At 44.5% G+C, this 23,533-nt stretch overlaps 1 protein-coding gene across 1 annotated transcript in view; it reads left to right on the top strand.

Moving 5' to 3' along the window:
- Positions 1 to 1,757: 1,757 nt before the first annotated feature.
- Positions 1,758 to 23,533, top strand: part of NEK10 (NIMA related kinase 10) — a 160,069-nt gene continuing 138,293 nt past the window's right edge. The window contains exons 1-6 of the mRNA XM_036266708.1: positions 1,758 to 1,839; positions 2,662 to 2,772; positions 3,054 to 3,114; positions 9,645 to 9,775; positions 11,408 to 11,506; positions 22,386 to 22,470. Coding sequence (XP_036122601.1) covers positions 2,699 to 2,772; positions 3,054 to 3,114; positions 9,645 to 9,775; positions 11,408 to 11,506; positions 22,386 to 22,470 — 450 coding nt within the window. The 5' untranslated portion in view covers positions 1,758 to 1,839; positions 2,662 to 2,698. The remainder of the gene's footprint in view (positions 1,840 to 2,661; positions 2,773 to 3,053; positions 3,115 to 9,644; positions 9,776 to 11,407; positions 11,507 to 22,385; positions 22,471 to 23,533) is intronic.

Here is a 23,533-nt window from a genome sequence, read left to right as displayed (position 1 = left end):
AGGTCAATCAAATTACGGAGATTAAACAAGGGAATAAGGCAGGGTGTTTAGCAGGGTTTGATTGCCGTAGATGTGATCTCTAGCAGAAGAAGCCTGTGAGCTTTTCCACACATTTTCATGTGCTAATCTCTGTAGCTTCCATTTCCTGCTTCTCATAGTCTGCAGCTATGGTCTGAGCAGGAATGCGAAGACAGGGCTGGTGTGTCTACGTGGAATCTTCCCTCTGTCTTTGAGCGAATAGTAAAATTCGATTCTATTTATTTTCACTGGATTTCCAGTTATTTTAGTACTTTTTGGTGGTATTTTAATACCTGTCTATAAAAAGCATTTGGATCTTTTGCTTTTAAAGAATAATTTACAGATCATTCATTCTTCCTCTCTTCCACCCTCCCTTCCTCCTTCCTTTCCTTCTTTTTTCTCTTCTTTCTTCTTCCTTCCTTTTTTCTTCCTCCTTCTTCCCCCCTCTCTTTTTCTCTTTCTCCTTCCTTCCTTCCTCCCCCTTCTCTTTCTTTCTTTCATCTTCTGAGCAAAGCGAATGCTAGTTCAAATCTCTATCTGAATACCATACAAAACATTTTAAAATTCTTAAGTGAGTTTTTCTTTGCTTGTGGTAGAATTGCAAAATTGTGATAGCCTTTGTTACCTTTAGCAGTTTTCTGAGGTTGGACATAGTAAACAAATATGTGTTGAATGAATGAGTCCATAGTGTTATGTCCTGGGCACGACCCTAAAACATCAGTGATGAGTTTTTCTTGGTGTACATCTATGAGAGGCCTGACCCTCGACTCTTCATTTCAGCTCAACTCTTTGTCACAAATATAACAACTAGATTGAAAAAATCAATTTTAATTTCTTAAACTGTCTTTGTACATTTCACAAAATTAAATTTTACTAGATTCAGTTGCAGTGAAACTCCCATTGGCAATTCCTTTTGCCTCTGAATGCCTCCGAAACACCTGGCCTGTGACCACTGATTTCATAATACATCGAGGCATGCAGTTATAAGACAGTAGCGCATGCTTTCTCGTGCCTGAAAAGCACACTGTGGAGTCAAGCTGTAGCATCGAAGCACAGTGGAAAATTTCATATCCAATCAAATTAAACTGATAGTATTTTTAATTTTGTATTTGTTGTATAGTTGAAAGTATGCGTATCTTCAACTTTCTTTTTGTTTCTATTCTGGAAAGTAAAACAAATGAATAAAAAATGTATTAAGGGGATAAAAAGCAAACAAATAAATGGCTCGGTTCACTTGTGAACTTGTATTTTGAGTGGGCTGGGAAATAGTACTACAGTGTATTCTTGGAAAGTGCCGATGACTACAAAGCTTACTTCAGAAGGCTGGAGTGTGTATTGGGTTGTATTCTGAGGCTCACTATCCCACTTGTTAAAAAACAAAATTCAACCGAGTAAATTTTAAAGATTTTATTGGCTTTATTCAACAGTTTATAAACGAGGCAGCAGCAGCCAATCCAGTAGCTAGAAAGGGGCTCGGAGCTACTGTGGGAAAAGAAAGCCTTTTATAGACAGAAGGGAGCAGGACCAAGGGAGTCGTACCAGGCAAAAAGCAGGCGGGTTATTGCAAGGTTGCTTTACTGAAAGGGCACGGCAGGGGTTGTCAGGTAGACTAACTGACCAATGCTGGTTTACGTTTCCATTCTGGGAGAGCTGAAACTGTAAGTCTTAGGTTAGTGATGTGGGGCTTAGCATAAGTGACTCCATTTTGGGCCTATTGTCTTGATTTTTACAGGATGGTTGGGTGAGTTCAGGGACTGTGCAGGACTGATCCAACTGATGCAGAAGAGTTTATGACTGGAATTGATCCACGTGGGGAATCAGGTGGCAGTTCAAACTCTTCTGGAATTCTGGAAATCCAAGGACATTTTCTGTGTTGCTCTGGGCACTGTAATGCTTATTTGCAAGTGGACGAGGCTTTCTCTGGGACTGTTAAGGGCATGACCCGTGGTGAGGGAGGAACCCCGTAACTAGCAGCTTATGGTTAAGGATACTTTTCAACAAAGACAAATAAGAATGCATAATAGCATCAGTTGGGATTTAGATATTTGCTAATAGATACATATTTTGGAAACTCCAAATGAGGGCATTTTTCCTGACATGCAGAACAATATTTGTTGGGACAGTGGGCCAAAATATTTTAAATCAAGGGTGTCTTAGAAATTGTAGGCTCTGGAGTACTATAATTATAAACCATGCTCTAAGTTTACCTTTTTTTTTTTTATCCTCACCTGAGGACATTTTTCCATTTTTTATTTAGATAGAGTGGGAGGGAGCGAGAGGAAGAGAGAAAGAGAAATATCGATGTGAAAGGGACACACTGAGTGGCTGCCACCCGCACCACCCAACCAGGGCCAGGGACAAACTGCAACCGAGGTACGTGCCCTTAGCGGGAACCGAACCCGGGTCTCTCTGGACCGCAGGCTGACGCTCTAACCACTGAACCAAACCGGCCAGGGCTAAGTCTACCTTTGAATGATAATAAAAAATGGTATTCATATTAACACTTTTCTGATTGTATTAGAAATAAATGTTAGGTTTTACATATTTAAGTAAATGTTATAAGTGAGTTTTGGCCGTATTAACTGAGAATATTTTGGAGCACACAACCCAACTCAAGTTTTTCCCTCTGGTTTACTTCAAAAGGAATGCGATGTTAATTCTGGGGCCTTGACGTTTTACAATGCCTGATCAAGACAGAAAGGTGAAGACCACAGAAAAGTCAACTGATAAAAAACAGCAAGGAATCACCACCAGGTAACCCCATACTGAGTCTTTGCTAATTATTAACTCAGTCAGTGGCCAGCAACCAGATTTAATAGCTTTTTGAGAAATAGTGTAGACCCTTGACGACTGCTACTCTGGGTTACAGTGTTTACTGAAACATTTGATCGTTTATAGAGTTCGAAAGGAAATCTTTAGGGTGCATATGTTTCAGTCCATTAAAGCAGGCCTCCGGTGGCCATGCCATCAGTGGGTAACAGGACTGGTTCCCTGGACTCTTCTATTGACTGACACTGTGTTATTCTTTCTTCTAGGGACTATTCCGATCTTAAAAGACTTCGGTGCCTTTTGAATGTTCAGTCAAGCAAACAACAGGTAGTGTTTTCAAAGAAGGTGCATACATCAATGAAAAGGAAATCACATGTTTTCAAAGGGATCCATTTACTATCTTTATGAATGATATGTCTGCTTCTCTTTGTTCTTTCATGCTTTGTCTTTCTTCACCCAGCTGTTTGTCTCATGCCTGGTTCAGGTTCTGCCAAGACTTGGCATCTGGACTCTTTTCATTCTTCCCTTCTCATGCCTGGGTCCTGCTTTACCCTATGCTTGTTGCCACGTGTCCTCATTACCAAAGCTCCGAGGTCCAGAAACAGCATGTCTGCTAGTGAATGTTCGATGTTCGAGTCTTCAGAGTTTTAGGGCAATTGATTTTTTCAGAACACCGTTTACCACGTTTCCTTCTCCCCCCCCCCCCCCCCCATGCTGCCCTTGCTGCAGCATCACTTTTGAGGCTTGCTGAAAATTGTCTCTTACTGAAGAGAGGGGAAAGGAGTGAGTTTGGGCTATTTTTGTAATAGCATTTTAATATTTTTATTAGACAGAAAAAGAATAGTGCCTCTGCTTGAAATTTATCTCTAAACATTTCTTTTTGTTTTTGCTTCTGTAAGACTTTGGAGAGTCATGAGACTAGAGGTCGTCCATGGAGGGTTGGGAAACAACATAACCATGCTAATAATAATAATACAGGACCCTGTTTAGCACTGTTAACTGGTAAATGGCAGGGACGGACTTGACCCCCGGTGGCTTGGCTCCAGAGTCTGCTGTGCTATTCTCGTTGCATTTGTTTAGGAGCTCATGTTGTGGTAACTCAACACTGATGACCTTTGTCATATCAACCCAACTTACCCGACAGCTACAGCATTTTCATCTATTTATTCAGAGTGGAGAATGACTGTCTAATGATTTGATGGCACGTAAAGGCCAAATAACAGAGAGGTTATGTGACTTTCCCAAGATCACGCAGACAGCTAATGGTAGAATACAGATCTGAACCCAAATGCTCCATCTCTGCAATGTGTTCCTCCAACCCCTGAGTTACCTTTAAATGAAAAGTTACAGTTCAAAAACGAGTTGAATAAGCATTGATTTGGAGTAAACATGGTCTCCAAACTTTTTTTTCTCCTATCAGTTTCTTCTTCTCTGTCATTAATGCAGTCACCCCCCAGGACCTCCTTTCTTTCCCTCCAGCTATGTCAGCAATCACTCTCACCCTTTGCCTGCCCGACACTGTTCACTGTGCTTCTGGCTCACTGCTCAGCGATCTCGCCCCAACCACCCATTGTTCTTAGCAAGTAAGCAGGGTGACTCAGCATGCGGTTTGGGTAGCAGTTCCCATTCTCTCCCGCTGTAAGTTGTTACCATAATGTCAGACTTCTACTTTGTGTTTGCTCTTCCCCTTCTTTCAAGTTTCTTTCCTACAAAATCTTACCAATTTCCGAGACCCGAATCTAATGCTGCCACGTCCGCAGAACAGCTTCTCTCCATCTCCCGTTCGAGAAGCAAACCTCTCTCCTGGGAGCACCTTTCCCCCTCGTAGCCTTCTTTTCTCCCTTGTTTTGGAAACACTTGTCTACGTGTCTAGTTTCCTGGCGAGGTGATAGATTTCCCAATGCCAGCACCTTGGCCTCCTGCCTCTGCTTCACTGTATCTTCTGTTCCGTGAATTCTTGGTCCGTTTTTGCCAAATGGAACTGTGTCTTAAGAACTGGCTTACCACGCGGATGGGTGTCATAACCGGCCGCCGGGGAGAAGGACCTGCGCGCCGTGGTGCTGGCGGTCATTTTCCAACTTTGAAGCTCATGCCCACGAGATCTATTGTGTCCCCTTTCGACACCTGGCGGGCTTAACGCAAGTGACTTTAATCGTCTCCCTCCCCTTTAACCAGTTTTAGAATTGGCAGTCTGTTGTCCGACGAGTTCCTATTGTGCATCTTTTTGTGAAATATTTCACATTTACAAAAATGCATATTTGTAATGTTTGAGTTGTTCAGAAAGTAGATGGTTCCAAGAAAAAAAGAAAAGAAAAATAATTGTGCACAGCTATGTGTAGGTCCTAAGGTTCCCAAAATTTATTTCTAATTCTCTTTATAAAACTTTCACGCATTTTAAATTCTAAAATAATCAATCTTATTCTGAACACCCTATTCTCCTTTCCATAAAATAATGTAGAGACATTTATAGGAGAAGAAAGATACTGGAGAGAATAAATCGAGAATTTATTTATGTCTTGTTCCAGAAAGAGAGAAAGGAGGCTTGTAAAGATACGTACAGCATGATACGTTATATTACTTAAAACCAGGGCCAAAGAAGAAAGAAAAACAAATATTGGAGCAAAGTAGAGTCGGAGTCAGGCAGAAATGCCCATCAAGATGTGTCGTTGGCTCTGAGACTGTCAGCAGCCAGTTTGAAAACGGAGACTCGGGACTAGCCCACTCACCCGAACTCCGAACTCCGTTCCAGCAAGCCCAGGCCTGCTGTTTGTAGATGGGCCATGCTGATCAATTAACCAGTTGCAGAGGAAATCTACTTGGGGGGCTGGGCAGAGCTCTGCAAGAAGCGAATGTCCTTCATCTGAATCTAATGAGCCCACCACTTCCCTCAGTGTCCCTTGTGTTCCCGTGTCTGCTTTGCCCTTTGTCCTGTTTGCTCTTCAGCACATTAGAGGCTGCTGTTCCGTAGGACAGCCCCACAGGGTGACAAGTGGAGGCGGACACACACTGAGGCGGATGTAGACCCCCAGCTTCATCCTAAGCAGGGTGAGAATGATCATAACCCAGCGAAGCCAAGTAATTCAAGGAAAACAATTGCTCCAGGGTTGTTGCAACAAAGGGAAATCGCGAAGTTGGTTGGAGATTTCACCAGAGGTTTTCACAAATCTTGAAGTAATCTGCCTAGAGATGGAATTTTGACTCCCCCCCTCCCCCATATTTAAAGCCACAGGGAGCTGAGAAATTGGTTTCAATAAAAAAATAGAAGAAAAAAGTTAATTATAGGTCCATTAAATGCCTTTGAAATAAAAGAGGTTCTGCTAGATGCTGTGGAAAGAAAAAGTATCAGGTACCGTTCTTGTGGTCTGACAGAACGAGCAAAGCAAAGACAATTCTGGTATGTGACAGCAAGACCAGAATCCTGGCAGGTGACATGGACAGGGGTATACAGACTTTCAGGAGGATGAGGAAGCCAACTCTGAGCTTGAGTCACAGGGAAGGAGATGATTCTTGACAGTGGGCTGGTTTCTCTGGAGTAGACTGGATGGGAAAGGTGTTCTAGGGGCATCGAGTAGAGGTGAGAAAGAAAGTCTTTCTTTCTGGAGGAAAGAAAGCAACACGCATTGACGCCGAATGATGACTAGACATTTCTGTTGGAAGCAGTGATAAAGCTAGAAGAGAGTGTTAAGTGTCTGAAGGCCCATCTACAAATGCGACATGATCCCATAAGCAGCAGGGAACGTTGAACTTTCCAAGCAGAAGTTGCATGATCAACATTTTAGGAAGGCCCTTTGTGTTATCCTTCAGCCTCTTTCCTTTCCGCTGGCATTATTCAAGCTGCTCGGGTACCCTGCAGTTTCTAAAGCACCCAGAGTTTCTCTGCTTTCCAGCCTGTGTAAAAATCTGCCTAGAATGCTCTCGACTACTCCTAGCATCCTGGTCCATGGCCCACCCTATTATCTTTCTAGCACAGCAAACTCTTGTTCACTAATTTTGCAGCATGTGCTTGTGGTAGTTTAACCTCTCTCCCACCCTCATGGGTCTGTAAATTCCTTGAGGCCAGAGGCTGTGACCATCCTACTTACTTATACCCAGTGTCTCACACATCGTCTGGCAAATGATGTGTCTGCAACAAACACACTAATGGCTGGACTCGGCTGGAGGTAATGTACCAGATGAATCAGTTTAGCAAGAGACTGTGAAAAGTGAGCATTCATTCAACTGCTTCACATTTGAACACCTTCAACGTGCCAGGCTCTGGGAGAGGGGCTAAGAACACAGAGATAGACAGGTGTGATGCCGCCCTCAGCGTGGTCACCCTTGAGGAGGAAAGGCTGCTGGGTAAATGAGACACTGCACTAAACCATGATAAGTGCTCTTATAGAGAGATCAACACAGTAAGCCACCAGGGAGGGAGGGAACCACTCAACCAGGAAGGCTTGGGCAGGTGCTCACCCGGAGGCTGTTTGAGCTGAGCCCTGAAAGGTGATCTGGAGTTACAGCCTGTGCAACACATGCCCAGGCATGGAGTGGTCAAACACTACGGTGGTTTCCGGGATGGGTGACCAGTCGGTGTAGCCAGAACTTGGGGTGTGTTCTTTTAATTTTTTGTTTATTCATTTATTTATTTATATTGTATGGCCTTGCGGGTTGTTATTTTATTCTGTGGTGGATTTGTCATAAAACACTGCATAGCAAGTCATTCCAAAACTTAGTGGTTTAAAGCAACAGTGGTCATTTATGGTCCCTCACCCATCTGTGGATCATGAATTCAAAGCAGCTTGCCTGGACGGTCCTGGATCAGGTTTCTGATGGGGCTGCCGTGAGGTGCCGGCGAGGCTGTGGTTCTGTCAGCATCAACTGGGGCAGGAGGGTCCACGTCCAAGGAGGCTCATTCCACGAGGCTGGCAGCCGGGGCCCTTGGTTGGTGGAAAGCTTCTCCACGGGGTTGTTTGTCCTCACAGCATGGAGTCTGGGGAGGCCTCCGGAACAAGTCACCTGGCATGCTTAAAGAAACAATTGTGGCCCTGGCCGGTTTGGCTCAGCGGTTAGAGCGTCGGCCTGCGGTCCTGAGAGACCCGGGTTCGGTTCCCGCTAAGGGCGCGTACCTCAGTTGCAGTTTGTCCCCAGTTCTGGTCAGTCGTGCGGGTGGCAGCCACTCGATGTGTCCCTTCACGTCGATGTTTCTCTCTCTCTCTCTCTCTCTCTCTCTCTCTCTCTCTCTCTTCCTCCCTCTACCTGAACAAAAAATGGAAAAATGTCCTCGGGTGAGGATAAAAAAAAAAAAAGAAACAATTGTGTCCTTTCAAATATTGTGAAAGGTGATGATGCTGGACGGGAAGACAGGGATGGAACACAGGAAGAAAGATTTCCAGCTCAGTGTGAAGGACACCACTGAAAAGCAAATGTGCGGACTTAAGAATGCGTTTTTATCATTGGAGATAAACAGATGTTGGAGGGCTGAGAGTGTCAGAGCGGGAGGGAGGTAATCGGGATTTGAATCTAGCTCTGTCCCTTGCCAGCTGCATGACCCTTAGGCAAGTCGCTTAGCCCCTCTGTGTCTCAGTTTGCTCATCTATAAAGTGGTGTTTGCCTCAGTGGGGCCAATCCATAACCACCACAAGACAACATCCTATTTTATAGGATGAAAGGTTTATTATTAATATTTTGAGAGAGTTCAACTGTGGCTAGCATATGATGAAGGATTTTTTTGCTAGTTATTTAACAATATCCTCATCATTGTTCTATAAGCTAACTGCCTTATGGGAAATCAGATGTACTCTCTTTGGATAAGGAAATGATGTCCTTATGCAGATTTCTATCAAATACTTTGATGGAATAAGACAAGTACAACATATTTTAGCTTTATTTGATCATTATAATGTGTAGAATGGAACAATTTATTAAAAATTGGATCCTTTATTCTGTTATATTATGCTCTACTTACCTCATATGTAGTAATTCAGCTAATTATAGAACATCCTTTGTACTTTGAAAAGAATATGCTATTTGTTTGCACTGTGAACTGTTGTACTGTGGTACAAGAAACAATTTTCAAGGTTGACCCAATTGTAGGTAAATATTGGTAAATGAAACTATTCGAAGGCTGATAACTTGAGAATTTATTATGTAAATAATTACCAATTGATACTGTAAATGGGGCATGTTCAAGCTGTAGTTGATTTAAGCACATTTTACTTTTCTTATGGTTCATTCTATAGTATATTTTCATGATGTTCAGACTAATTAAAAGTGATAGGGTCTCCTTTACCTTTATATCCCCGACACCTAGTAAGTGGTGTGTATGATTGGTAAATGTTGAAGAATGAATGAGCAAATGAATGAGTGAATGAATGAATGATGACTTGCAGTTTGGGGCTCCACTCTATACCAGAGTGCTCTAGCTGAATCCTGAAACTCTCTGTTCTGGTTTCACATTTGAATCACCCGAGAAACTTCAAAATATTCTAGTGCCTAGGCCTTGCCCAGACCTGTGTCCCCAGCCTTGAGGTGGTGGCGGTATAGCATTGAACAGAAACAGGCCAGCTCCTCCTGCTCATGTCCAGCTGACACTTTATTCAAGGGAGACTGAAAATGGTAAATAACTACAAGATACGACAGGTGGTGTTCCGAGCTATGAAGAAAAATGAAGCAGCCTAAGGTAGAAAGAGGAAATGTCTGTCACAGATGGTTAAATCTTGGAAAACCCCTACATTTGACATAGCTGTCACATTAACTATTGGTTTGAAAAAAGACTTGTTCCCTTCACCCTGTCTCCCCACCCACCCGCCCAATTTGTTACTGTCTTTATCCTGTGCTGAATTGTTATCCTCACGTCCTCTGTGCTTCTATTTCTGTAGCTTCCAGCCATTAACTTCGATAGTTCCCAAAATAGCATGACGAAGTCTGAGCCCGCCATCAAGGCGGGTGGACCCCGAGCTCGAGGTCAGCGGCACGAGTCCACAGAAGCTGTTGAACTTGAGAATTTTAGGTAAGAAATCCAGTATCTCCCTTGCCTTTAGCAACCTATCCTAATTAGCCCAGCGCTTTGCTGCAGTTTATCATGGGAGCTAAACTTTGAAACCCACTTCAAAATTTACCATGAGGATTCTTAATAATGCTCCTCAGTGTTAAACCCTTCCCAGAAATAGTGTGTAAATGACAGGCTTGCTGGCTGCCGGCCAGGCCAACTGGGAGCTTCAGGACACGTTGCTGACGTGACTTGGCATCTGCTCCACGAGGAAGTGGTTCCATGGAGTTGACCCCGCGAGGCTGATTCCTAGCTTCGTCTTCAGCTTGGTGTGTCCCTACTTCGCCAGCAATGAGCAGAAATAAAGGAACCTGTGGCTGTGAACAGATGTGGTGGCTAAAGGCCGTGGTTGTCGAAACAACCGGGGCTTTCGGATGAAGGGATTTCACACTTTTCACCCTGAAAGAGTCAGCCCGTGCTGGTCTCTCCTGTTGCAGGTACACTTTCAGGAGCTGCACACCCGTGGCCCTCCCCTCCCGGCAGGTTCTGTCAGCTTTACGATGTGCTAATGTCACTTGGCACTAAGTGCCATGTAAACAGTGAATGGCATGAGGGATCAAGATGAATATTCTAGAATGATCTTTTATTTATTTGGCCTAGATTTTGTTTCCCTGTCATTTTATGGCAGTGAATGTATTAGTCACAAAAGTCACCTGATGGTATGAATTTAAAATTTTAAAACAGAGTTTTAGTGAGGAACACTAAATTCTTTAAAGATCATTGCATATTTAGTCTACCAGTGTCTACGTGCTAAGAAAGCATCAAAACCCCGAGCTGCCTAGGTGGGGACACACTGTCCTCTGCTACCTGCAAAGGCAGAATGGTACAGAGGGCAGAGGAAGGGCCCAGTGATTGCTTTTGAGGTGCTATGTGTATGTAATTACAGCTTATTTAGCCTAGATCTTAAAATTGATCTACTTTACCCGGCACGAAAATGTATCATATATTCTGTAGCAATGTGACCATTTGTACATTATCGCTTATCCTCTTCCAGTTCTAAAGTGTAATGTTTGGGGTATTTTTTAACTTCTGGCAGCTGTAATATCAGAAAAAAAGAAGTCAAAGCTGGACTTTTTCAAACACAGACACACACACACACTTAGCAACCACAAAAACTCGCACAGTTGAAGGGGCGTAGACAGTGTTTCATAAATCCCTACCATCGACAGGGAAATGTGTATGACAGCCACTGGGGTTAGTAGCTACAGAGCCTTTGAGGTCGTGGTGGGTAGAAAAGTGCAGGGAGGGGCTCCTCTGCCCACTGCTCAGCTGCCAAGATATTGTGCCCAGTCATTCCTTCTCCCCACATTCTCCTTTCCTTCCTCTGACCACTTTCAGCTGTTCAGTATTTGTAGGGCATAATTTAGTTAATGTGGTAAAATGAAATATCTGTGCTTGACTGTAATCCTTAATATTAACTTTGTAGCTGAATTTCTATTTCCTGTTTTAACAACTGGTATTTGCCTTTGGCAATATATTAAAACCCAAGAATCCTTTAACATTTGCATGAATACAGGTGATCTTTTTCTGGTAGCTTTGAGGCACCCTAAATAATTTTTATTGTGAAATACTTTTCTGTTTGTTTCATCTCAGTATAAACTACAAGAATGAGAGGAATTTCAGCCAACATCCCCAGCATAAACTATTTCAGGAGATCTTCACAGCCTTGGTGAAAAATAGACTCATTTGCAGGTAAGATTGTCCCAGGAAAGATAGACATTTGCCAAGAATGGCATATTTTGTATGTCTCTAGCATGTGGTTTGGAGCAGTTTACAAGACTGACTATAACATACGTGAAGGATAAAATAGAGCAAAGGCCATTTAGAAGGAGATGAATAAATAGGCATTGCAGATGATCTCATTGAAATCACTCTGATTAGGTACTGAAGTTAGCTGAATTTTATGATAAATAAGGTAAAATGAGAAATGCAAGTTACACCATTTTCCTTATGTTGAGTTTGCATGCTCAGGAGGAGGTATTGTCTGAGTTTGTATGAGAGAGACAGTGGGTAGCACATGGTAACATCCTCACACTTTTGTAGTCTATGCAGGGAGTGATTACAGGGGCTGTTCCAGCCTGGACCATGGTGAAAGGGTGAGTGTGTAACATCCACTCACAGCCCGATGACAGCCTTTCATTTCAGAACCGAATCAAACATTCTTTCCATTGCTCGCCTTGGTCTTCACACCGGTGCAGTGTGGGACTGTAGAGAAGGAATAGTTAGCAAGTTCTCTAGGTTCTCACGGAAGTCTCAGGGGGTTTTGGTGAGCCATTGACTGCATCTGTCATGCCTTTGGACTTGATTGAACTGGAGGATTATTGGACTGACTCAGATGACACAAAAAGCCGAGAATCTTCAGCATGGTTATGTAATTAGGTCAGTGCTCAGTTCTTTTTTTTTAATCCTCACCCAAGGACATTTTTCCATTTTTCGTTCAGATAGAGGGGGAGGGAGAGAGAGGAAGAGAGAGAGAGAAACATCGACGTGAAAGGGACACATCGAGTGGCTGCCTCCCGCACCACCCAACCAGGGCCGGGGACAAACTGCAACCGAGGTACATGCCCTTAGCGGGAACCGAACCCGGGTCTTTCTGGACTGCAGGTCGACTCTCTAACTGCGGAGCCAAACCGGCCGGGGCAGTGCTCAGTTCTTGACAATATATGCGAAGAGTGTCGAAAGATTAATGAACGTGAAGAACCTGAAGTTGTCCTGGATTGTTTCTTCTTGAGCTTGAACAGAGTAGAACAATAATTAATAGCAGAATAATTATGTCTAAAATGAAGATTATTAGAAAATGAAGATCTTTTATTTGTCTTGAAGACCACTCTCATGGATTCTTTAAGCATGTTCAGTAGGCTACCTGTCGGGTTGGTACTTTGGGAAGGGAAGCAGATTTCCTGTATTAAAGATGTAGAGGCTTCACTGCGTCCCTACACTGAAGGCACTAGATACAGATATTGTTATGGAAAATAATTAGGCAACGGTTGGCATCCAACAGCTGAAAAAGATCTGAACAGTTCTGAAGTCAAGAGATCTCTTGTCAGGCCCTTTCCAAATTCTTAGTGATTAATGAGGCATCTTATAATGGATGGTGTTACGGGTTTGCAACATGAGCAGTCCCTGGAAATCTTCAGGAAGAGATGATTATAGATCTCTTTGCTTTCATAGTATGAGAAGGAATTTAGGAATGTTAAACATCAAGAACATCCTTTTTTTTAAATCATCCTTTGGCTGCTGACAGATTGGTATGTTCAGTTCTATTCTGAAAGCGGGTTGGTTCGAAGAGGGCTCAGTCTGAAGGTCTTCTGTTGTTTCTCAGACCATCCAACCTTGCTAAGGTGGCCAACTACCTTTTTTCCTTTTCCCTCTAACTTGAGAATTACAGAAGAATTACATCTCAGGGCCTTTGCTGGTATCGCTTCCTATGCCCTTTCTTTGTGAACATCAGACTTAATGTTGAGCGGAAGGTTTGATTCAGTTCAATAAACAAATTTTTGAGCCTCTATTATGTGCAAGAAAGAGAGAGAGAGAGAAAATGGTGGAGAAGGAAGAGTGGGTGAAAATATTAAGATAAATAAGATGCGTGGCCATTCTTTATAGGGACTCAGAGTCTACTCTGGTCAGCCAAACAGTTATTTGCTACCTCAATATAAGAGAAAACATGGCAAATATGAACTGTGTATATGAAGACCACCGAAGGCCGGAGAGGGGATGCGGTGCTGCCTTTGGTCCACTTCTGGTTGTAGACAGGACTGGCATATTCAGGATGTTCTGCCATTCAGTTATACTCTGAGAAGGTGGCTGGTTGGATGTCGTCTCATCGTGGAGTGGGAGCCCTCCCAACTCCTCTCCCGATCTATGCCCACCTGATGCTGTTTTTGTTCCTCTTCTATTCCACTCTCCAGCTGCAGTCTTCTCTAACCCACCTCCTCTCTGGGTTCTTTTCCTAAGACTGACCTGTGATGCCCCTTGTTCTCAGAAATGAGGTTGTCAGGCAGCCACTGAAATGAAACAGGATTTGTTAATCCAGAGTCAGATAAGGTGACGCTGTAAACACCTCACGGTAGATTTCAAAGGGCAAGTGAGAGTGTGGCTGTGAATCTAAGGCTCTCCCCGTTAAACTTGGTGATGACTCTCGCGTGTGGCAGAGTTTGGGAGCAAATCTTGGTCTTCCAGCTTTTATTTCTGCTATAACACTATTTGTCTATCTGAGAGTCTGCTGTTAGAAGACAAACCCATCCCTTTTTGTCTTATCTGAAGGAGATTGCAAAGAAAGTACAGAGTGCTTGGTATCCAAGATGAGGTTATGAGTTTCTGCAGAGAAGTAAAAGTGATCACAAAATTGACATATTTCCCAGTTAACTGACCACGTATAAAACTCATCTCAACTCAAATATCTCTTCTGTGTATCTGTTCCTCTGAGCCCGCTCTCTGTTAGTTCATTCCTTGCTGATTGCCTGGCAATGTGAAGATTCTATAATACAATACAATTATAACACACTGAACTTGTGAATCTGGCTAAAGATGCAGAATTTTATGAAGTTACTGAAAGTAACTTTGAATCGAAGACGAGAGTATTAATAAGGGAGATGACAAGATGGGCTTCAAAAAAGCATATTTTCAATAACAAAGAGCAGGAGATGCCATTAGAAAAACAACAACAACAAAACCGATGACTCTTTCTAACATATTTGCAAAAATGAACCTTTTTATGTTGCAAAAGTCAGAAGTGAATTCAAGGATATTGGATCGCATTATACGACTTTGCCAGAAAAAGTATGCCAAAAGACGTCAGCAGAATCTGTTCTTGCTTTCTCTAGTTTCAAATTTGAGTTACAATTATAACTTACATTTTGTTGAATCTAAGATAAAATACATCTTAGTTTTATAATTTATTTTTTAAGATAATATTTAAATGGAATCTTGCCCATATTTTAGTATGAAATTTGGTGTTATTTTAAGGTGGGTTCATTTAACTGGCCTCTTTCTGAAACAATTATTCTAGAATTGCCAGGAGGGGACTCTTCTCTCACCTTTTGTAGAGGTGACTACGGCCCAGGCTCTCTAATTTCAGTTAAAAGAGAACCAACTTATCCATTTAGCATGATCTTTTCTGTCCAAAAATGCAGTCACTTTTCTGATAAGAAGAAATTGGTATCACATTTTCTGAAATACCTGCTGCAAATTTGAAATATTTTGGAAATGAATTTGTAGAAACTCTAGACTGGGAAGATTATATTTACACTATATATGATCTCAAGCACCTCTTCAACTAGGGGAAAACATCTGGCCAAAGCACCACAATCGTGTTAGAAATGCTATTAGAAATGTTCTGGGAGCTTCACAGAAACCTTTCACCAAGAGAACCTATGTAGTTATTTGTTTACTAATCAGACCTTGGAGTCCATGTCAGCTCTAGGGCACATGCCTGAGGCAAGTGACTCCGCTTTTGAATATTCTCTGACCCTCAGCATTGGCCGTCTGGACCTTGTCACAGGGAGCTAGAGGAGAGGGCTGGAAGTTAGGGTGCAACCTCTTCAATGTCTTGATTAAGGTCTTAAAATATGCAAAGTTGATGGAGAGATTTCTTTTCTGTAATTTTATCTCATCAGGTAGTAGAGAAGTCAACAGAGGCCTCTGAAGGCTTCCTCCTCGCTAGGAAAAGAGAAGCCTGGTCTTATTGGTAAATATGACCCTAGAAAGGTCTCCAAACCAACCCCATCAGTTGGATAGAGATCAAGATTCATTAAGTCCCTCAAAGTTTCAGGCTTGAGTCTTCAGGTACTTGAAAGCCTTCCAGTGGCCAGGGCGGAACTCCAGTTCCTCAGCTGGTTGGTGGAGCCCTTGAGATCTCATTCCTTCCTGGCCTCATCTCTCTATCTGTCCCATTGCATCTTTCGGGCTCACCAAGGTCAGAGTGAACCACTCATTGTTTTTGGAAAGTTATTTTCTCTCACTTCTGAGCCTTGACCCCTGCTCTTCTCACCTGAAGAATGCTGCCCCACATCTTTCCCTTTCTGGGATGTTCTGGCCCCTCAACAGGCCCTGCCCCTCCTCGCCCTCCTATTGCCCTGGGCTGAGTTCCTCCCCACTACGCACGATGCTCTGAAGAACAGGACTTGGGTCTTTTGTCCCCATCGACACTGGTTTTATTGCAGAGAATGGGGCCTGAGCGTCTTCATAAAGTGGAATTTCTGTGCATTAAATAGTTTTTTGATCACCGTAAAAAGTTTTGAAAGTACCAAAAATAATAAAAAATGAAAATTTACCCTTTATACCATTCTTACAAATAGCTGCATTAACTCTTGCTATATTTCCTTCTACTCTTTAAAAAAAATCTCTGTGCTTTCTTCTTCACTTAGATGAGGGATTATTATACACATACAAAATTGTATTCTGCTTTTATCCGGAGTAGAATTTTTAAAAGAGTTGAATCATTGGCTGAATACCCTTTATAATGTTGTCCCTTTGTCTCTTTTTTGCTTTAAGTTTTACAACCTTATATGTAGAAGGGAAATAAGCTTTAAGAACCTAGGATTGCCCGGCTGGTGTGGCTCAGTGGTTGACCATCCACCCATGCACCAAGAGGTCACCGGTTTGATTCCTGGTCAGGGCACATGCCCAGTTTGTGGGCCAAATCCCCAATGGGGGGCATGCAGGAGGCGGCCAATTGATGTTCTCTCTCCTTGCTGTTTCTGTCTCTTCCTCTCTCTAAAATCAGTAAACAAACAAACAAACAAACAAAGAACCTAGGCTTTCATGTAATCCTCAAGCAAGAATAATGTTTCCTCTTCTTCCCATCACTTAACTTGGAACAAATGTCTAGCTCTTACATTTTTATTTCTCCTGAAATGTTATTTAGAGTTCATCCCAAACTCAAAAAAAGTGCTTGCGCACACATACACACATACCTGCGTATATATACACACAAAAATAATATCTGATTGCAGAGGTCGAATGGATCCTGAAATAAAAACCCAGTCCAGCCTCCTTTGATAGATAAGGTAGCTAAGAGGTCAGGGACAAGCCCCAGGTCCTGACGCAAATCTTGAATGGCATTCTTTTCTCCTTGCCTCGCTGATTGCCTGATTCTTTTATTAGTCAAAGTATATTTAAAATGCATTTTCAGTTTTGCACCACAGAAAAATTAACACTTCAGTCATTATGTGTTCTCCTTTTTACTGTTTACTACTGCTTCCTGCAAAACCTATTCACAGGCATGACGTTAAAATGTTCCCACCTTCCCAGGAAAGGGCTTCTTGTTCTTTGGCCACATATAACCACCAGAACCAGTTTTAACCTGGCCAAATAAATAAATGACAGTTTCCCATCAGCACGGGAGCTTCTGAGAGCCAGGCAGTAAGTGACAGATACATTCTCATGACTAAAATCGACCAATTCCCAAACAGTCCTACGAATGAAAGCCCACCCATCCCTGAATTACTCCATCAGCTTTGCTCCGAGAGACTGTGCCTTTTCAGTATATTTCTCCCTTACTGACAATCCATCATTTGTTTCACCTGTTGATTGGTGGGCTTCTTTGGGCATCTCAAAGTTAACATGCCCAGCAGGACTTTGATATGGCTCCTTCCACTTGCCCTCCCCTCAACTTTGGTCTTCCCCCCTATTAACTGAGTCCCAGCTGCCATCATCTCTTGCGTGGCCCATTGCAGTAGGCAAACTAGGCTCCCTGCTGGGACCCTTGGCTCCCTGTACTGTTCTGAACACATATCCAGAAGGACCCCTTCAGACTCTCGGTCAGATCACGGCAGTCCTCCATTTAAAACCTCCAGCGCTCTCCAGAGCAAGAAGTCCCAGGTCCGTGTTCCTATTCTACAAAGCCCTGCAGACGCAGCTCCTGTGTTCCCTGACCTCACCTCCTATGACTGTCTGCTCCAGCCCCGCGGGCTTCCTTGCCATGCGTGGCACAGGCCACCGCACTCCTGCTCAGGGACGACACCCGTAACGCTTCTGCCGTTCCCATCTAGACTCTCTCCTCAGTTCACGCAGATGCTAATCTTTCAGAGAACCCTTCTCGACTGTCCTAAAATCGCATGCTCCAACTCCCTACAGCCTTAACCTCAGTTGTTCTTCACTGGTCACCACCTGAGGTACATTTTTACCCCTTTGTGTGCACTATTGGTCTTCGCCCTTCAAAGAAGCTCCAGAACGCAAGTGTGTGCTTTGTCCTATACTGTGTCCCTAGGGGTGCAGCAGTGCCCAGCTCCTAGCAGGTGATGAGTAAGTATTTGAAAGCATTCTGCCTCTGAAATGTTCATCAACTGTCTAGAAGAAACACCTAGAAGACAGTCCTTTCTGCTCAGTATCTCTCTGAGTTTAGGGACCAGCATACTTCACCGGGTGGACTTCTGATCGGAGACCTGTTCTGGGCTAGGTTTAGTGGTAGACACAGAGGAAGAACAAAGACCCATTAAGAATAGTGGAACAAGTCGGTAAAGATTCCTTCAATATTCATTTATAATTAATTTCTATTTTGATGTTCACTTTGCTTTTTCAACTATGCAAAAAAAAAAAATAGGGCTCTGTCTTATGAATTTGAGGTAATATTTATTTTGAAACAGGCTTGAGTTCCTCCGTTTTAAAATCTTGAGTCAAAAGTGGCAGTGTCGTTGTTGTGTTTTGTGTTAACGCGAACAGTGGGACAACATGAAAGGGACCCCTGAACCAGACCGTCCCATGAGGTTGCTGCTTATTCTGAGTGAGAGACAGAGGGAAGCATATGACCAGTGGGGGTCTAGGTTGTACCCTCCAGCCAGTGCATCCGCCCCCGGATTCGGTTCTGCCCGAGCACTCAACGGTCCCATTCATCTTGGTACTGCAGCTTTATTCAGTATTCGGGACCACAGCTGCGTGACGGATTCCCCAGGGCACGCTCACATCAGTCTTCTCCACTGTGCAAGAAGGTGAAACCCCAACCTCCCTTTCTCTTTTCAAACACTGTGTCTCTGGTGACGCCAGATTCCTGCTCCCTGTGTGCATAGCAGAAAGTGGCATCTCATCACAGACAAAGGCCACCGGAGCTGATCACGCTGCCGTGTATTAATAGTCCTGTGAAAGCCATGGCAAAAGTTCAGTCACAAGAGGGGCTAAACATTTGCCTGCTATGGATCCGTGGCTGTGTGGCTGCTATATTGGGACCTAATCCCCTGGGGAAACACTATCTTCGCAGACAGCCAGGGTTTTCAGAGCGGCCTCAAAGGGTCCGGCCCCTGTGCCGCTCTCCTGCTCCCATAAGAGCCACAGTCTGTGCAGCGATCCCCTTGCTTAGGGCCGGTGCAGGGGAGGGTGCAGGGGAGGGTGCAGGAGCCCTGGCCTGGAGTCAGGCACCAGCGCTGCCCCTCTGTGCAGCCCGGCCGGTCACTCGGTCCCCCCGGCACAGCTGCCGCTGCCGGAGACCGGCACTCGATGCTGGTCTGCCACTGTCCCTGCAGTTCTCTGGTGGCCCCGGGGTGGTGTGTTTCCTAGTCCCCCAGCTCTTGGCACACGGAGATCTAGATCGTCTTACGGAACACGCCATTCCCCTGGAACACCAGCGCTCCCTGCGACTCTCCTGGGGGTCAAGGGCTGGGCGCCAGGGAAGGAGCAACTGCTCCCTTAGAGGTCAGTGCTGGGGAGAAGCCGGACTCAGACACCAGGAATCCTATTTACATTTCAACAGCGGAGGCCAGAATCAGGGAGAAATATGAACAGCTTTGGGCTGCAGTCCCAAAAAAGCAAAAAAAAAAAAAAAAAAAGCAAAAAAAAGAGCCATTTGTTTGGAATAGAACTTGCAACTCTGTGACTTTCTTTATCTCTTCATTTATTTACATTCCTTTAATAGTTAAAAAAAAATCTATTGTGGAATTTTTTCTTTTTTAGAGGAGAAGGAAACAAAAAATTTTTCATATTTATTTTGATACGAAAAAACATTAGAAAGGCCATAAACTTTTCTCATGAAGATCGCATATAGTTAGGAAAAAATACCAAGTGTACACATATTTCTACCATGAATCATCTCTGGTGTGTCCCATGCTTTCCTTTAAACAAGGAAACGCACTCAGCATCAACCTCACAGAAGGCCACTGATGCAACGTGACCATTATTTCTGGTAGGTCTCTGGCATGCAGTATCTTGTGCCCCGGTTCGGGCTCCGCCGTCTGTAGCGAACCCCAGCACCTGGAAGGAGAGCAGTCAGGTGCCGTCTCCCCGCTGGGAAAGCTGGAACAGGAGCCTCAGAGTAACCACGTCCTTACCAGGGTTCCCGCAGGTGATTTGTTTTAGAATAAGAGTGTATTTCAAATGCACTATTTTTCCCCGTGTGGGAAAATCAGGATGAACTGTAGTGCAGCTTCCCAGTGTGGCCTCGGGTATTTCGGCCTGGCGGGTAGCCCTGGGACGGGCTGAGTCCTGCCTTTATTTTCAGGAGAAACGGAGGTTGGTCTCTGTAGGAGACGTCACTCTCATGTGCCTGGGCTGGAGAAGGGTCCTAGGGTTGCCGCCTGCTGTGGTGGCAGCTCCAGCCAGAGACCTGGGTGAAGGCAGGAAGGATAGTTCTCAGCCAGCAATGCTCTTGGGACATCTTGCTCAGCCTCTGCCCGCTGGGCCACACCTCTGCTGGGGACGCTAATCTATAAGGAGCACACATCCCTGGGAACACAAGGCTGTGGGAAAAGCACGCTTATCAGCCTCCTTCCCATGAGCTAAGTCCTGGTAGATGCAAGGAGCGGTGAGCCTTGGGGTGGGGGGATAGTTCCTCCAGGGGCCGTAACCACAGATATCTGTCCTGCCTTTGAGGAGCGTGGGACTTCTGCACTCAGGTTTGAGACGTGCAGGTTTGGGGGCAGAGTTGAATTTCTCAGGATTGTAGAAAAGTCGAAGCTGAATTCTACCACTAAGGATTAAAATGGGAAAAGCCAGGCAAGGATTGGCTTGCGATCCCTACTCAAGAAAACTCGTCACTTGACAGAAGGTAGATCTTTCAAGTCACCTCATCCAACGATGCACAGCCAGCCCAGCTGTGGAGGGGGAAGAGGGGGGGGAGAAATTCTGGGGGTTCTCATCTGGAATCGCTTCCCTTCACTGTCCTTGGTCTTTCTCGGCTACGCATGGAGCAGCAGGCGCTTATTTTAGGCTTCTGTTAACTGCTGCGCCAAGCACCGCTGGTGGGCCAGCTCGGAGGGCAGTGTGACGCAGGTGGCGCCCGGCAGGGCCACGTGCATGGGTGATTCAGGCAGTGCACATGGCCTCCGCGCTCAGCCTCCTCCCCTGCTCAGGGGTCCAGCTGTGCTCTGTTGGTGCATCTGCACCATGACACACTGGGCTTAGAACAACTGCCGGTGACTGGCCCCATGTCACCGCAGAGAATATCTTTCTAATTCTCTGGGAGGTTAAAAAAGGCTGTCATGGGAAACACCTACGCTCAGGCCCCCAAACTCCACTAAAGTGCCCTGGGGGCTTCACAACACACTCAGGGTGTCATGGGCTGTTTTAAATTTTCAGGGAAAACAGTGATACTTGACATTTATCAGGCACAGTGTACAATGTTCACAGTCAGCTCAGGCTACTTCCTACAGAGCAGCGGTTCTCAACCTGTGGGTTGCGACCCTTTTGGGGTCGAATGACCCTTTCACAGGGGTCGCCTAAGACATAACAGTAGCAAAATTACAGTTATGAAGTAGCAACAAAGATAATTTTATGGTTGGGGGTCACCACAACACGAGGAACTGTATTAATGGGTCGCATATCTTACCGAAGCCGGGTGCTCTGTGGTCGCAGTGATAAGAGGCAGGTGGAAGAAGACACAAAGATGGTGCTGTCCAGTCGGATTCCAAGGCTCCAGAGGTTGCTTAGTGTCCGAGGGTACACACACCCCTTTGCTAAGTAATGTGGTTATTTAAGAATAATATACAGCTCTGGCCTGTTTGGCTTAGCAGTTAGAGTGTTGGCCCGCGGACTGAAGGGTCGCAGGTTGGATTCTGGTCAAGGGCATGTACCTAGGTTGCAGGTTTGATCCCCAGCCCCAGTCAGGCACCTGCATGAGGGATGTCTCTCTTACATCGATGTTTGTCTCTCTTACATCGATGTTTCTCTCCCTCCCTCCCTCCTTTCCTCCCTTCCACTCTCTCTAAAAACCAATGGAAAAATATCCAATCTTTGGGTGAGAATTAACAATAACAACAACAAAAAAGATTAAAATACAAACATTTTTCTTTTAATGTATGTGTATTGATTTTTAGTTACTAGGACAAACATTAAGTTGAACCTAATTATTGGACCTTCTAGCTGTTCGTTTTGTTCAGGGGCTGTCTGGAGTCAGAAAGAGCACAGTAAAGCACATGGTTTGGGGGGCCTCTACTTCAGAGTGATAACGATGGTTTGTATGTGTTTTGCATTAAAATGGGGTGAGTGTTTAAGACCCAACAACAGTCCCATTGCAGATTAAGTTTGAAATGAGCCAACGCTCTTCCTTCGCACGCTCCTCGTTCCCTTCACCTTGCGTCGCTCATGAACCGGCACGGTGGTCTTTCACACATGAACAGACGTGTTCTCTCTTCTTTTCTTCTTTCAGAGAGTGGGTTAATCGAGCCCCATCTATTCACTTTCTGAGAGTGTTAATCTGTCTGAGACTACTCATGAGGGATCCATGTTACCAGGTTGGTTGGAAAAAAAAAAAAGATATTTTTTACTTGTGATCAAGACGAAATAAGAAACTGGTGCATTTTTCTTTGAAGCAAACCATGTTAACTTTTTTTTTCTCTCTCACAACTCAATAGCTTCCAAATTTGGGGAGTATCTCATCTACTATTTAAAAGATAGGAGAAATGATTTAATGGGGGCAAAACAATCTGTGCATTTCTACTATACTACCTACGGGAGTAAGTGGATTACACGTCGGTCTATGTTTTCATTATTACCTGGCATTTTCAACCACAGGCAGTCCAGAGTGGTGTGCACTTGGCCTTCAAGCATGTCCAGGGCTAAGCAGCTCACTAGGTCGAGGTCAGCAGTGACCAGTAGGGGGCTCCTCAGAGGAAAGGCAGGGCCTGCAGCTTTAGCAGCTGCCCCGAGTCCGTGCGTTTCCGTGTCCAGCCCAAGCCCTGAGTTAGAGGTGAGGAAGGGCCTCCCGCCTGCCTCACTAGTCTGTAGGTTTGGTGCCTCTCAAAGTTGAATGTGCAGGGGAGTCACCTGGGGCCTTAGGAATGCAGATGCTGCTCAGTGGGTGTACATGAGGCCTGAGAGTCTGCATTTCTAACCAGCTCCCAGAGCGTGTCGGTACCACTGGTCCGTGGCCCACACTTTGAGTAGCAAGAGCTTAGTACTTTCGCAGTAAGTCTCTAAAGAAAAACTTACCTACCACTTCACCTGGACTCCAAAGTTACCCTTCCAGTCCCAGCGGGACTTAAACTTCCTGCGCATCAGAAACACGGGGAGGACTTAAAGACTGTGGGTGGGGTAGGGGGACCCCATAGTTTCTGGTTCTGTAGGTTTGGAGAGGGCCTGCTAATCTGCATTTCTAGCAAGGCCCCAGGTGATGCTGATGCTGCTAGTCAGGGGGCCACAGTTTGAGAACCACTGCCCCAAAGCCTCAAGACTGCTCACTAATCATTACTGTTTCTGCTTGCTGGTGTTAATCAAATACCTAAATCTTTATTACTCACACATGCTTCAGTAATTTTAACAGAGTATTATTTTTTTCCCTACAAAGTATCTCCTTTT

The sequence above is a fragment of the Molossus molossus genome, unplaced genomic scaffold (assembly GCF_014108415.1).
Source record: "Molossus molossus isolate mMolMol1 unplaced genomic scaffold, mMolMol1.p scaffold_m16_p_18, whole genome shotgun sequence".
NCBI lineage: Eukaryota > Metazoa > Chordata > Mammalia > Chiroptera > Molossidae > Molossus > Molossus molossus.
Note: the sequence above shows the minus strand (reverse complement) of the source record. Positions and strands in the feature narration are given on the sequence as shown.